The sequence below is a fragment of the Corvus brachyrhynchos genome, unplaced genomic scaffold (assembly GCF_000691975.1).
Source record: "Corvus brachyrhynchos isolate BGI_N302 unplaced genomic scaffold, ASM69197v1 scaffold65, whole genome shotgun sequence".
NCBI lineage: Eukaryota > Metazoa > Chordata > Aves > Passeriformes > Corvidae > Corvus > Corvus brachyrhynchos.
The window spans coordinates 2,996,423-3,007,818 of record NW_008238365.1 but is presented as its reverse complement, the minus strand read 5'-3'; the positions used below and the strand labels follow the sequence as shown (position 1 = coordinate 3,007,818).

Sequence of the window (11,396 nt, the reverse complement as noted above, 5' to 3'; positions counted from 1 at the left end):
GGGCTGAGGGCCCGCGCAGCACGGCCAGGCCACAGCACCGCCCTCACGGCCCCCATGGCGCCCACCTCACCTGTTCTGCTTCTTGTGCCTCTGCTGCGTCATTCATTTTGAATTGAGTAATTTTTTACTGAATTTTAACATTTGTTGGTACTGTTGTAAAATGTAGAATATGTAAAAATTTTCTTAAGGATGTTCTGTAGTGTTTGATCTGTGTGTGCTTTCAAGCCTCATCAACAAGAAGGGAGATTTTATCCGTGCAACAAATAGCATCTCACAAGCTCTAAGTGATGTCCAGGTGTTAGAAAAACAAGTTGTTGGTAGAGTTGCCTTGTTAAGGTTTAGGCCTGGACATGCTTCATGATCTCAGACCTAGAGGGAGTTTAACAAAGCTTGGGGAGAAGGATGTACCACTGATGGTGGATACAGGGAATGCACAATTGATGGGCCACAAAGACATCTGGCAGAACTGCCAAGATAAGGAAGAAACTAATATACCCAACCTGGCAATTGTGCTGAATCAACTCCAACTGGGTAAAGGGTAATTCTGGCAGGGGGAGGTCACAACTGCCAACTCCTGGACCACTGACCCAAGAAACCACCAACCCAAAAGAGGAGAAACACCAAGCATGACACTAATTATCATGAGAAGCAAGAGGATCATTAACCAATAGAAGATAGAACACTAATTAAAAGGGAACTATGTAACTTCTATCCAATGAACACTGATGGCTTAGTAAGAAAACATTTGAAACTATGTGTGAGATACAGGTTGTTTAATTTTTTTATTGTGAGCAATGTCGGACATTCCCAGCACCCACAAGTTGATAAGGACAATGTGTTCCTGTCTCTTTAATAATTAAATAATTTATCTGCTAATTAAAACTTGGTCTTAAAGGAAATCTCCACTTCTCAGTTTATCAGATTTGCACAATTAAAGGCTGGTGCTAAGCAGCAGCTGCATTTCAGTGGTGACTGAAATGATCCTTTTATAAACACTGTCCTTCAGCTGGCCTGAAATGCTGGATACAGAATATTGGGATTCATTTAGGAAGTCCTGTCAGGTCTCCCTTAGAAATCATGGCATTCCAAGGACAGAGAGATAATGAATGTGATAATTTAATAATGCTTTTCACTTATGCAATAATCCTCATCCTCAAATCTAAATTAAAAGAATCCTTATCCTGAAGTCTAAAATAATTCTAGTTGATTAGTCGTTTTGTAAAAGTTCTCAAAGTATTTGAAGTTTTTTAATGGCAAAAGATGTTACATGTGGACTGTGAGCCTAATGTGAAATTTTATAGTAATTTAAAAACAATTTTATCTTTAGATAGCTACAAATTAAAAGAATGAATATTTTAATCTTTTTTAAATGCAAACAAAATACAGTAGCAATAAAAAATTTAATAGGGATTTATATTTAATTTTTTTAAGAATTAGGAATTCTAGAATATTCTCAATATCGGCCGCACATTTCAGGGTTCCCCAGGTGCTGTACACAAAAGGCCACTGTGAACACACAGGTGTCCCAAAAGCATCTGGGTCACAGCACACATATGCTGTGGACCAGCTGAAAATGCACAGATTTCTGAATGGGATTTTCTAGGAAGACAGAAAATAGAGAAATAAATTTACTACATAATAAATATAATAAAGAATAAGTATTTTTTAATTTAACAAAAGCGTTGAGAAATTCAAGTATGAGGAAGACCTTAAAAAACAAGTTTGGTTTAGGAATTAAGGTATCTAGGAAAATAAACTCGCTGTTTCTTTTTGCCCTCTGGTTTCTGAGGCATTGCAAAGGCTGCCTTCACGTTTTCAGGCTAAAGTTTAGAAACTGTGTGTGTTTTTGTGTTGACTAAACCTCTGTTTTCAAGTAATCCCAGTGCCAAATGTGCAGCCACTCGGGATAACCTCAAATATCATGAGAGCTCCAGTGGCTGGCATCACAAGACTCAATGAAACTACTGTAACTTCTTGGGGCTACATTGTAAATTTCCATAGTATCATATAAAATGAACTTGTTCAAGCATTCTAATGGGAACAGACATCTTTGTGTCATTGTGTGGTTCTCCTATGTAGACTAGGGAGTGATGGAAATATCTGATCTTTCAACATCCAACAGAAAATGCTTTCAGACCACTATACAAAGTTGTACTAGTTTGAAAACAAAGTAGTGGGAGACACCAAGTCAGAATAACAATTTAATACGAAAACAAAATAAAGGCAGAAAACACTGGTTCAAACTGACAGTCAAGATACAACCTGAGTCCCTGTTAGTCAGGGTGGTGGTAGCAGTCTGGTAGAATACAAAATTGTAATTCTGACTTTCTCTCAGAGCAAGCCCCACACTGGGTGCCAAATTATGTACTAGTTTGGTCCAGTGGTGGCTGTATAGCTCCTGTCCTCTGGAAATCCAGTGGAAAGGCGTTGTCTCTGGTGTTCAGTCTCAGATTATATCCAGGATGGGATGCTTGGTTCCTCCCTCTGGGTGGAGCATCTCACAATGGGGTAATGAGTCATGAGGCCAAGTGTTGATTAGGCTCATTAATAGAAGATAGTCCAGAGGGAGTTATCTCTGAGTCGTGCAGCAGGACAATGATGGGCCATTAACAGAAAGTCTGGGGGGAAGGAAGCAAGGAAACACTGCCCCACCTGATTTCAACAGCTCATGAGGATGGTAATAGAATACACTGCAACCCAGGACAAAAGTATTCTGTGAGAAATAGATCCTGTCACTAGAACAGGTCATAAATCAGCTGTGTGCTGTTGAAATCTCTGCCTGCTGCAGGTTTGCTGATGCTGATGCTGTGATGGACAGATGAGGAGGTGACAGTGAGAGCCACCATTTAAAACCAGACCGACCCCGGTGTGGTCTGAGACATCCTAGCCCGTTCTCTGTAGGGTGTTGGAAGCAGAGCAGGACATTCTTCAGCTTGTTCAGACCTGGCTTACTCTTGACTCTTGGGTGTTGTTGGCTCAGCATTGGGGAGACCTGATTGTGGCTTTCCAGTACCTGAAGAGGACAACAGGAAAGATGGAGAGAGACCTGGAGTGACAGGACAAGGGGAAATAGCTTCCCACTGCCAGAGGCCAGGGTTAGATGGAATATTTGGAAGGAATTTTTCCCTGTGAGGGTCGGGAGGCCCTGGCACAGGGTGCCTAGGGAAGCCGTGGCTGTCCCTGGATCCCTGGCAGTGTCCAAGGCCAGGTTGGATGGGGCTTGGAGCAACCTGGGATAGTGGAAGGTGTCCCTGCCCGTGGCAGGGTCTGGAACAAGATGGTCTTTAAGGTCCCTTCCAACCCAAACTATTCCATGATTCTGTGATTCTACATGAACTGTCTGTGTACTAATGTGGCTAAAAAAGACACTGCAGAATACATAGATAATGTGGTGATGACTCCTGCAGAACAGACCAAGATAAATGCCTGGATAAGGCAGGAAAAAGATAAGATTATTCCACACTATTGTTTTTGAATTGCTTTTTAATTCACCCCTAGAGTGCCCATATTCCAATCTGCTGCGCAATCCTGCATGAGACTATTCCTCTTTAAACCAGTGACATTTAAAAAGAAACCATGAAACCCCCTCCACATGCAGGCTGCAGTTCAGTGAACTGGATGAATGATCTTTGCACATCCCCACGGGCATGCACAGCTGAATATAGATCACCCAGAAAACCTGCCAGCCATACGGAGTAGGGCTGGGCACTCCTGAAAACCTGCCAGCCCTGTGGGCTGGGGCTGGGCACTCCTGCCTCTGCTCCAGCGCAGGGTCTCTGCAGAGAATTCCAGCTGCAGGTGGAACAGCCCTGCTGTGTGTTTTGGGCCAAACACGAATTAATAACAACAAATAATCTTGTTTTCTTTCCAGTGAGCATCCAAATAGGACAGCTTTGGGAGATGGGCGGAGGAAAACATGGCTGTTGCAGATGTTGTACCCGCAAAGAATCATGAAATTGTTAATGTTGGAAAATACCCCTAAGATCACCAAGTCCAACCATCAACCCAGTACCACCACCACATTCACCACTAAACCATGGGCACTTCTTTGTCCTTGTTGTCACAGACTGAGAAGGGATGTGTAGATGAGCAGCTAGTGGCCTTTTCTGTCCCAGAGATGGGCAAAACTGTGGACACCTCTTAATTTTAGGTGCTCGCATACTGCCAACTCTTCCGAGGCAGGGCTGTAATGCTGTAAGAAAATACAGAGAATATTTCAGTGGAAAAACAATTGCAGTGGTGTCTCCCGTTGGGCCCTGAGCAGAGGGGGCAGACCTGGGGGCAGTGAGGACGTGGGTTTGTGTCCCAGCTCAGGGGCTGCTCTGGCTTTGTCCCTCCACATGCTGGGTAGGATTTGCGTTTCCCTGGCGCTGGTGATGTCAGGGGCTGCCAGGACAAAGGGGAACAGGAGGCTTGGAAACAACAAGGATCAAGGAAAGAGAAAAGCCAAGTTTTTAAAAGCAAACGCTTAGTCATAGAGACGTAGACGCAGGAGGGCTGGCAGGGGCCTATTTCCATCCTGAAACTCCCCCTCATTCCCAGACTTGCTCTGGCTGTGTTTGCTGTTGAGATAACATCCCCTTCCCCCACCACCCACAGACAACTGAAGGAGCAGCCGTTGAAAAAGGAAAAAAAAAAAGGCAGTTGCCTTGCTCTGCCTGCAGGAGAAATGTCAGGAAGTGTCTGGTGGTGGGTGGGATGAAAGGAGGAAGCTGAACTCTAAAGAGAATATTCTAGCTCTGCTCGTGCAAACAAATGCCCCTCTGTATTCTGCTTGATAAGAACATCCAGGAGCAGGTCCTCCTGCGTGCAGGAGCGTGGAGTAACTTATGCACCTCTGAGGGATTTATTTGTACACACTGCATTACCCACAACACTCCATGAACTGGACGGGAAAAGATGGAAACAGCTCAGGAAAAGCACAAGCATCATCAATAATTAATAGTGCCTTCTTTTTAATACGAATGATCCAATATTAATTATGAAGTTAATTTCTGTTTGGATGGTTTGTGCATGTGTATGAAATTTGGACCAGGATTTGAGTTCAGTGCAATCATGCTTTTATTCTAATTACAATAATTATAAATCTATTTTGCATCCTCTTTTTAAGTCTCAATAACACAGGCTTTTGTTTCCAAACATGCCAGACAGCAGTTTTTGCACACCAAATATGGCAGCTCTTAGCTCCTCAAAGTGAATCTGGTTATAAATACAAAAGAAATTGGTTTGATTCATTGTCACTGTGCAAATGTAAAAATAAACCCCAAACACAGGTCAAGATAAGTACTTTGGATTTCTTAAGTCACAGAGTCACCAGGGAGGAAGGAACTTAATTGCACACATCATGAAATATTTAAACAGACAGTGACCAACATACAGATGTGGGATGCATTTTATAGCTAATTCTGTGTTACAAACAGCTGATGCTGCTCTGCGTCAGGGGCTCTGTGTTTTTCTTACTCTGGAGCCTTAAAAATCATCAGTGCACAATTTTGAAGCTTTTTTTTTTTGTACTGGGTGATCTGTTGGGAAAAATTCTACAGCAGAAGAACAAAACCCAGACAGAGAACTGAGTTTCTTATTTAACTGTAGACCATCAGCTTGATGCCCTCTTGGGACATGAGTGCATCTCATCCACAGTTGGCAGGTGGAGGTTGCCATAAGAGCAAGCAGAACATTTCTCTTTGTTGCACTTGTTTTTCTTATACAGTCATTATCTATTTTCCAGCTATATTTGTGACTTGTTTGTGCTACCAGGACAGATTTATTGGAAAGTTTTTCTACCAGAAATCCAGTTTATAGCTACAGAAGTTTTGTAGCAGGTTCATGGCAGATTCTTCTGTTGAAGCAGAAGAGAGGAAATGTGAGTTTTCTCTTTGCTTTTGGGTCTTTCCTTTTGTTTTTCTATCTGCTCTTGTCTCCCTGAAGAAAATCCAAACTCCTACCCCAAATAAACCTCTTCCTTGTGACAACCCCATTGTCCTTTGGCAGTGGGAGAGTTCATGCTGGCACCAAGCTGTGCCCTCTGAGCCCCTGGAGTAAGACGGGGTGAGATCAGTAAAACCTGCACGAGACATTTCAGACTGCTTGCAGGCTCTGCTAGACATTGTAATACTGTGATGTTTAGAGAATATTTGCCGTAATAAGATGCCAAAACTAATTTTCAAAAAGGGAACTGTTAGACTTTTGCAAAATCTGATGGTGCTCAAGGTCTGGGATAGGTGTCAGGTTGTCAGACCAGTAATCCCCTGCGAAGTCTCTTCAAGTGCCTGATGCTACAGCAGGATTAATTTTATCTTTCTCTTCTAAGAGTCACTGAAGAATGACACAAATAACCTCTGGAGTTCTTGGGCCATTTGCGTTGTTTGGAGACCTCCTCTCAAATCGTTATTGGGAATTACTGCCCACTCACAAACTCTGGTTGCTGCTTTTTAATATCATCCTGAATTAGTGCTGTGACTACATCACTTTTTCCAACTGCAGAATAAAACTGTTTATTTTAATATTTCCACCATTTTTGTGTTATGAAAAAAGAATGGTTTTAATTTTCTGTTCCCCTTTTTGTGTGAGTTTTTCATTTGGAAATAGCAATGGATTAAAAAATATATATACAGAGAAGATATTGCCAGGCTTTAGATTTTTGAGAAAGTCATGGCAGCCTGATGAAATACAGCATTGTGAGTCTACTCCCTTCTGCCCCACTGACATTCTGTGCGTAGCCAAACATTAACCAGAGCTCAGCTCAGAACTGCTGGGATTTTGCAGAGTTGATGTATCTGTTTCCCTGTCTCTCTGTGAGATGGAAGAACAGGATTCTCTGTAACAGTTACATCCCATTCTTGCCACATATTTATTGTCACAGATAATAATAATAAAACCAGACTGGTTTGGATTGGAAGAGACCTTAAAGCCCATCCAATTCCACTCCCTGCCATGGGCAGGGACATCTCCCACTATCCCAGGTTGCTCCAAGCCCCGTCCAACCTGGCCTTGGACACTTCCAGGGATGGGGCAGCCACAGCCTCTCTGGGCAACCTGTGCCCACCCCCACAAGCGAGAATTTCTTCCATATATCAAACTCAATTTCCCCTCTTCAGTGGGAAGCCATTCCCCCTTGTCCTGTTCCTGATGCAGAGTCCCTCTCCAGCTTTCCTAGAGGCCCCTGCAGATTCTGGAAGGTGCTGTGAAGTCTCCAAACAACCTTCTCTTCTTCAGCTGAACAGCCCCAGCTCTCCCAGGCTGTCTCCACAGGGAAGGTGCTCCAGTCCCTTTATTAAGTTCATGTCCCTCCTCTAGATTTGCTCCACCACTTTCATGTTCCCCTTATGTTGGGGGCACCAAAACTGGATGCAGTATTCCAGGGCAGTCTGACCAGAGAGGAGAAGAGGGAGAGAATCCCCTTCCTCAACCCGCTGGCCTTGCTCCTTTGGATGCAGCCCAGGGCACAGCTGGCTTTCTGGGCTGCATCTAAAGGACCATGGCCAGTAGGTGACAAAACACAACAGTTTTAAATTCTCTTAATTGAAGAAATACAAAATCAAATTCTTTATGGTAGAAAACCATAGAAAATTAGATTCTCTTCATAGATGACATGGATACTGTTAACTGTAGGGCAGTGGGATAAATTCTAGTTACATCTATCTCATTTCTCTCCACAGCTCAAGGACATGTCTGGATTGACAGCTTTGTCGTACAACTGTGCTGAGTGTTCCTGCATAGCAGTGAGCATCCTTAACTCCAATTAACATCACTGGGAATGGAGGGCTCTTGCAGCCTCTTGGAAGACAGTCTTGGCATGCTCAACTGTCCAAGGATCACTCTGCCCATTGGCAGTGCAGCTACTGCTGAGAGAGGAGACACAGGCAGCAAGAGAAGGGAAAGACCAGTTTATCCAGATGGTATGATCTTGTCAAGGCACAGAACTTCCCAATCTCAGAGCTCTCTATTTTTAAGCCTATAGGCATATTTGTCATGGTATAGAGGGAAAGCCTGTTGGAGAGCAGATTTAATCTGTGATCAAGGAGAGGTGAAAACAGTGCTGGAGGGAGAGGAGAACCCTCATCACTGAGTGCCCAGGAAAGCTGCTGTGAGCTGAAGAGCCACTGCAGCAGCTCTTGGCCACTCCTGCCATCCTGCCTCAGCTTTGGGTACCAGGTGATGCTGTTGGCATTTTGCTTCTTCTTTTATTCTAGCAAAGATGATATTTCTTCATGACACCGTGGTGAGTTTCAGAATGATGAAATGTTCTGCAGGAATCCCTATTCTTCCAGGCAGGTTTATCCCCGTGCTCCACAGACTCGGTTTAGGAGATCCTGCAGCAGGGCAAGGACTCTGCACCTTCTGGATGCCTCCCTGCTCTGCTCTCCCTTCCCACTCCTCTCTTTGCTTCCTGATTCTTAAAATTCCTGAGCGCCTCTGGTTCTGGGACATACTGGAATTTGTGCACACAGCCCTTAAACTGTTTTCTTCTTGGTCAAAATTGTCCAGGGAGTGCCTAGGGAGTGCAGACACGGCATCTCCTCACAACATTTAATTGCTTCTTCAGTGAAAAGGGATGTTAGTGAGATTTGTGTTTGTTTGTACTTGGGACACTTACAGAACCTCATGGGGTAATTATTCCTAATTAGCAGCTTGGACACATGCTGCTCCTTCCTCCTACAATCTGCAATTAATAATACAGAGATAATTCAGATTTCTCCTTGCCAGTCTTGTGTTTATGTTTATAAGAGGAGGAAACAGTTTAGGAAAAAAATTATCTAAATCAATCACCTGCTGAGCTCCACACAGGGATTACCTGAGGATTATCCTGTGCTCGTGGCAGCTGAGACATTCAGAACTTTGGGCACCTCTGTGTCAGCCTGATTCCCTCTGTCATATTCCTCTAAGGCTGCTACAGGTCTTTTCCTTATTAGTCACGGACTGCTTCTTACCATGGCTTAATTCAATTTCTAGATCAGTTGCACAGTATGAAAAATCTTCAGAAGTAGTAACACTAGTGTTATTTTTAAATAGATTAATATTTTGAGGGCGAGAAAGGTCTGGAGTTCTTCTGCTTTTGCTTCTCTCAATGGCCCCTATTAAACTGAACTAATGTACGTATGCACTGAACACCCCGATAAATAGATCAATGTGAAGGATGGAGAAATACTTCAACTCCTACCCCAGGTGTCACAGAGAATTTTCAGTCTCAGATGTGTTTGTTTACAGTGGAACATACTGGGGATAACATCCCAAGCTTTCTTCCTCTGTGTTTGTTTTTATATGAAACCAGCAAGCTGCCCAGCATGAACACTTACAAAACAGGTGATTGTTAACAGAGGTTGTTTTTACTTCAAGTCCTGCTCAGGCACCAGTTTTTCTTTGATTTGAAGACCAGGATAAACACTCATATTGCAGTTGCAAAACGTGGACTCTTACCCTGGCCTCTACTAGATCTGGAGAAATTCAAAGCCACTTTGTGGACTTCAGATAAATTCTACGGATTTTTGTTGTACAGATTTTTTCATAGAGTCATAGAATCACAGAATATTTCAAGTTAGAAGCAACCCAGAGGGATCATCGAGTCCAATTCCTGGTCCTGCCCAGACACCCCAACAATCCCACCCTGTGCCTGGGAGCATTGTCCAAATGCTCCTGGAGCTCTGGCAGCCTTGGGGCAGTGACCATTCCCTGGGGAGCCTGTCCAGTGCCCCACCTGCCTCCGGGGGAAGAACTTTTCCTAATAATCAACCTAACATCCCCCTGTCACAACTCCAGCCCTTCCCTTGGTCCTGTCCCCGGTCACACAGAGCAGAGATCAGAGCTGCCCCTCCCTTCTTCTGTTCTGATTTTTGTCATGCAGATTTTTGCAGAATTAGGAGTAGAATTATACTCTTTATTTCCTTTGAAGAAAGATAAAAATTTGTAGCTCCCTAAAATACAGTTCACTTATACTTAAGACACAACAAAGGCAAACTCAACCCTTTTCCACTCAATATTACTTGTTTCCTGAAGAGATAGAACCAGACGTGACAGCACGGCAATGCCAGTTGTTTGTGTGTGATAAGAGCCAGTCCCAAATTTGTTCTTGCAGTGATTTAACCTCTGAGACACCTCGTGGTGGAAATACTCACTGCCGGCAGCAGGGCCACGGCCAGAATCCATTTTAAAACAACGTGGAGTTTCCATTCTGCAGTGCTTGGAAGTGGCTGAAGTCCCACAGCCATTACACCACTGATTCGGGGCCAGGATCAATCTGTGGCTCCTTTTTGTTTAAAAAATATAAAGCCATAGGGAATTTTTTGTTGTTGTTGTTGCTCTCCTGCAAGGAAAGCCTGGGAGAATTGGGATTGCTCAGCTTGCAGAAAATAAGACTTTGGGAAGACCTAATTCTTTCCAGTACCTGAAGGAGCTGGCAAGAAAGATGGAGAGAGACAATTTACAAGAGCCTGGAGTGACAGGACAAAGGGGAATGGATTCCCACTGCCAGAGGGCAGGGCTAGGTGGATATGGGGAAGGAATTTTTCCCTGTGAGGGTGGGGAGGCCCTGGCACAGGGTGCCCAGAGCAGCTGTGGCTGCCCCTGGATCCCTGGCAGTGTCCAAGGCCAGGCTGGGCAGGGCTTGGAGTCACCTGGGATAGGTGTCCCTGCCCATGGTAGGGGCTGGAACAGGATGGGCTTTAAGGTCCCTTCCAACCCAAACTATTCATGATTCAATGAAGAATGAAACTGGCCTTTGACCTCCCCAGGGTATCAGAAATATTTATGAGATTGATGATGTTGTATCACAGCACTGCCACAGCTCCAGGTCTGTGCAATTAACATGGGACTTTCCCTTGGGTTTCTCACGGGGTTTGTTTTTTGTATTTTTCAGACCTGAAACTGAATGTGAAACATCCTTGGGAGCTTGAGAGGGGGATGGACTGACACACTGGTGAAGGGAACGTATAAAAACGTCGTGCTGGAATCACGTTGTGTCTCCCGCGCGGCACTGCTGAAACCAGGGACACTGAAGAGATGGAATGTGCTTTTGGCCTGTTTTCTGTAATGGAACATGGAGTGTCGGGACTGCAACCACTATGGACTTGGGTACAGCTGCTTTATTTTTCACCTCAGAACGCACCGGGTACATTTTGGGAAATTTCCGTCGATTTTGTTCGCACCAAGACTTGTCCTGCATTCCCAGGGAGTCTGGAAACCGCGGATCGCTGTTCCCAGGGGTTTTTTTGGCGCTTCCCTGCCCGATTTTTCACACAAAAGAGTGAACGTGACCCTCCATGTTGGCGCCGGGGCTCCACTACCACCCTTGAATGCATAAATCGGACATTTTTTATCTCAGATTGGGTTTCAAAGCAGAAGCGAAGGCTCCGGCCGCGCTGAAGCAGCGAACTGTAATTGAAATTACGTTTATTTGACAT

At 44.2% G+C, this 11,396-nt stretch overlaps 2 protein-coding genes across 2 annotated transcripts in view; both read left to right on the top strand.

The window, feature by feature from the left end:
* Positions 1-1,804: 1,804 nt before the first annotated feature.
* The window catches only part of LOC103616960 (platelet-activating factor receptor), a 32,214-nt gene continuing 22,622 nt past the window's right edge, over positions 1,805-11,396 (top strand). Inside the window, exons 1-2 of the mRNA XM_017736146.1 lie at positions 1,805-1,811; positions 8,411-8,414. The gene's annotated coding sequence lies outside the window, so the exon portion shown is untranslated. The remainder of the gene's footprint in view (positions 1,812-8,410; positions 8,415-11,396) is intronic.
* The window catches only part of SFPQ (splicing factor proline and glutamine rich), a 15,517-nt gene continuing 15,153 nt past the window's right edge, over positions 11,033-11,396 (top strand). The window contains exons 1-2 of the mRNA XM_017736116.1: positions 11,033-11,067; positions 11,318-11,369. Coding sequence (XP_017591605.1) covers positions 11,033-11,067; positions 11,318-11,369 — 87 coding nt within the window. The remainder of the gene's footprint in view (positions 11,068-11,317; positions 11,370-11,396) is intronic.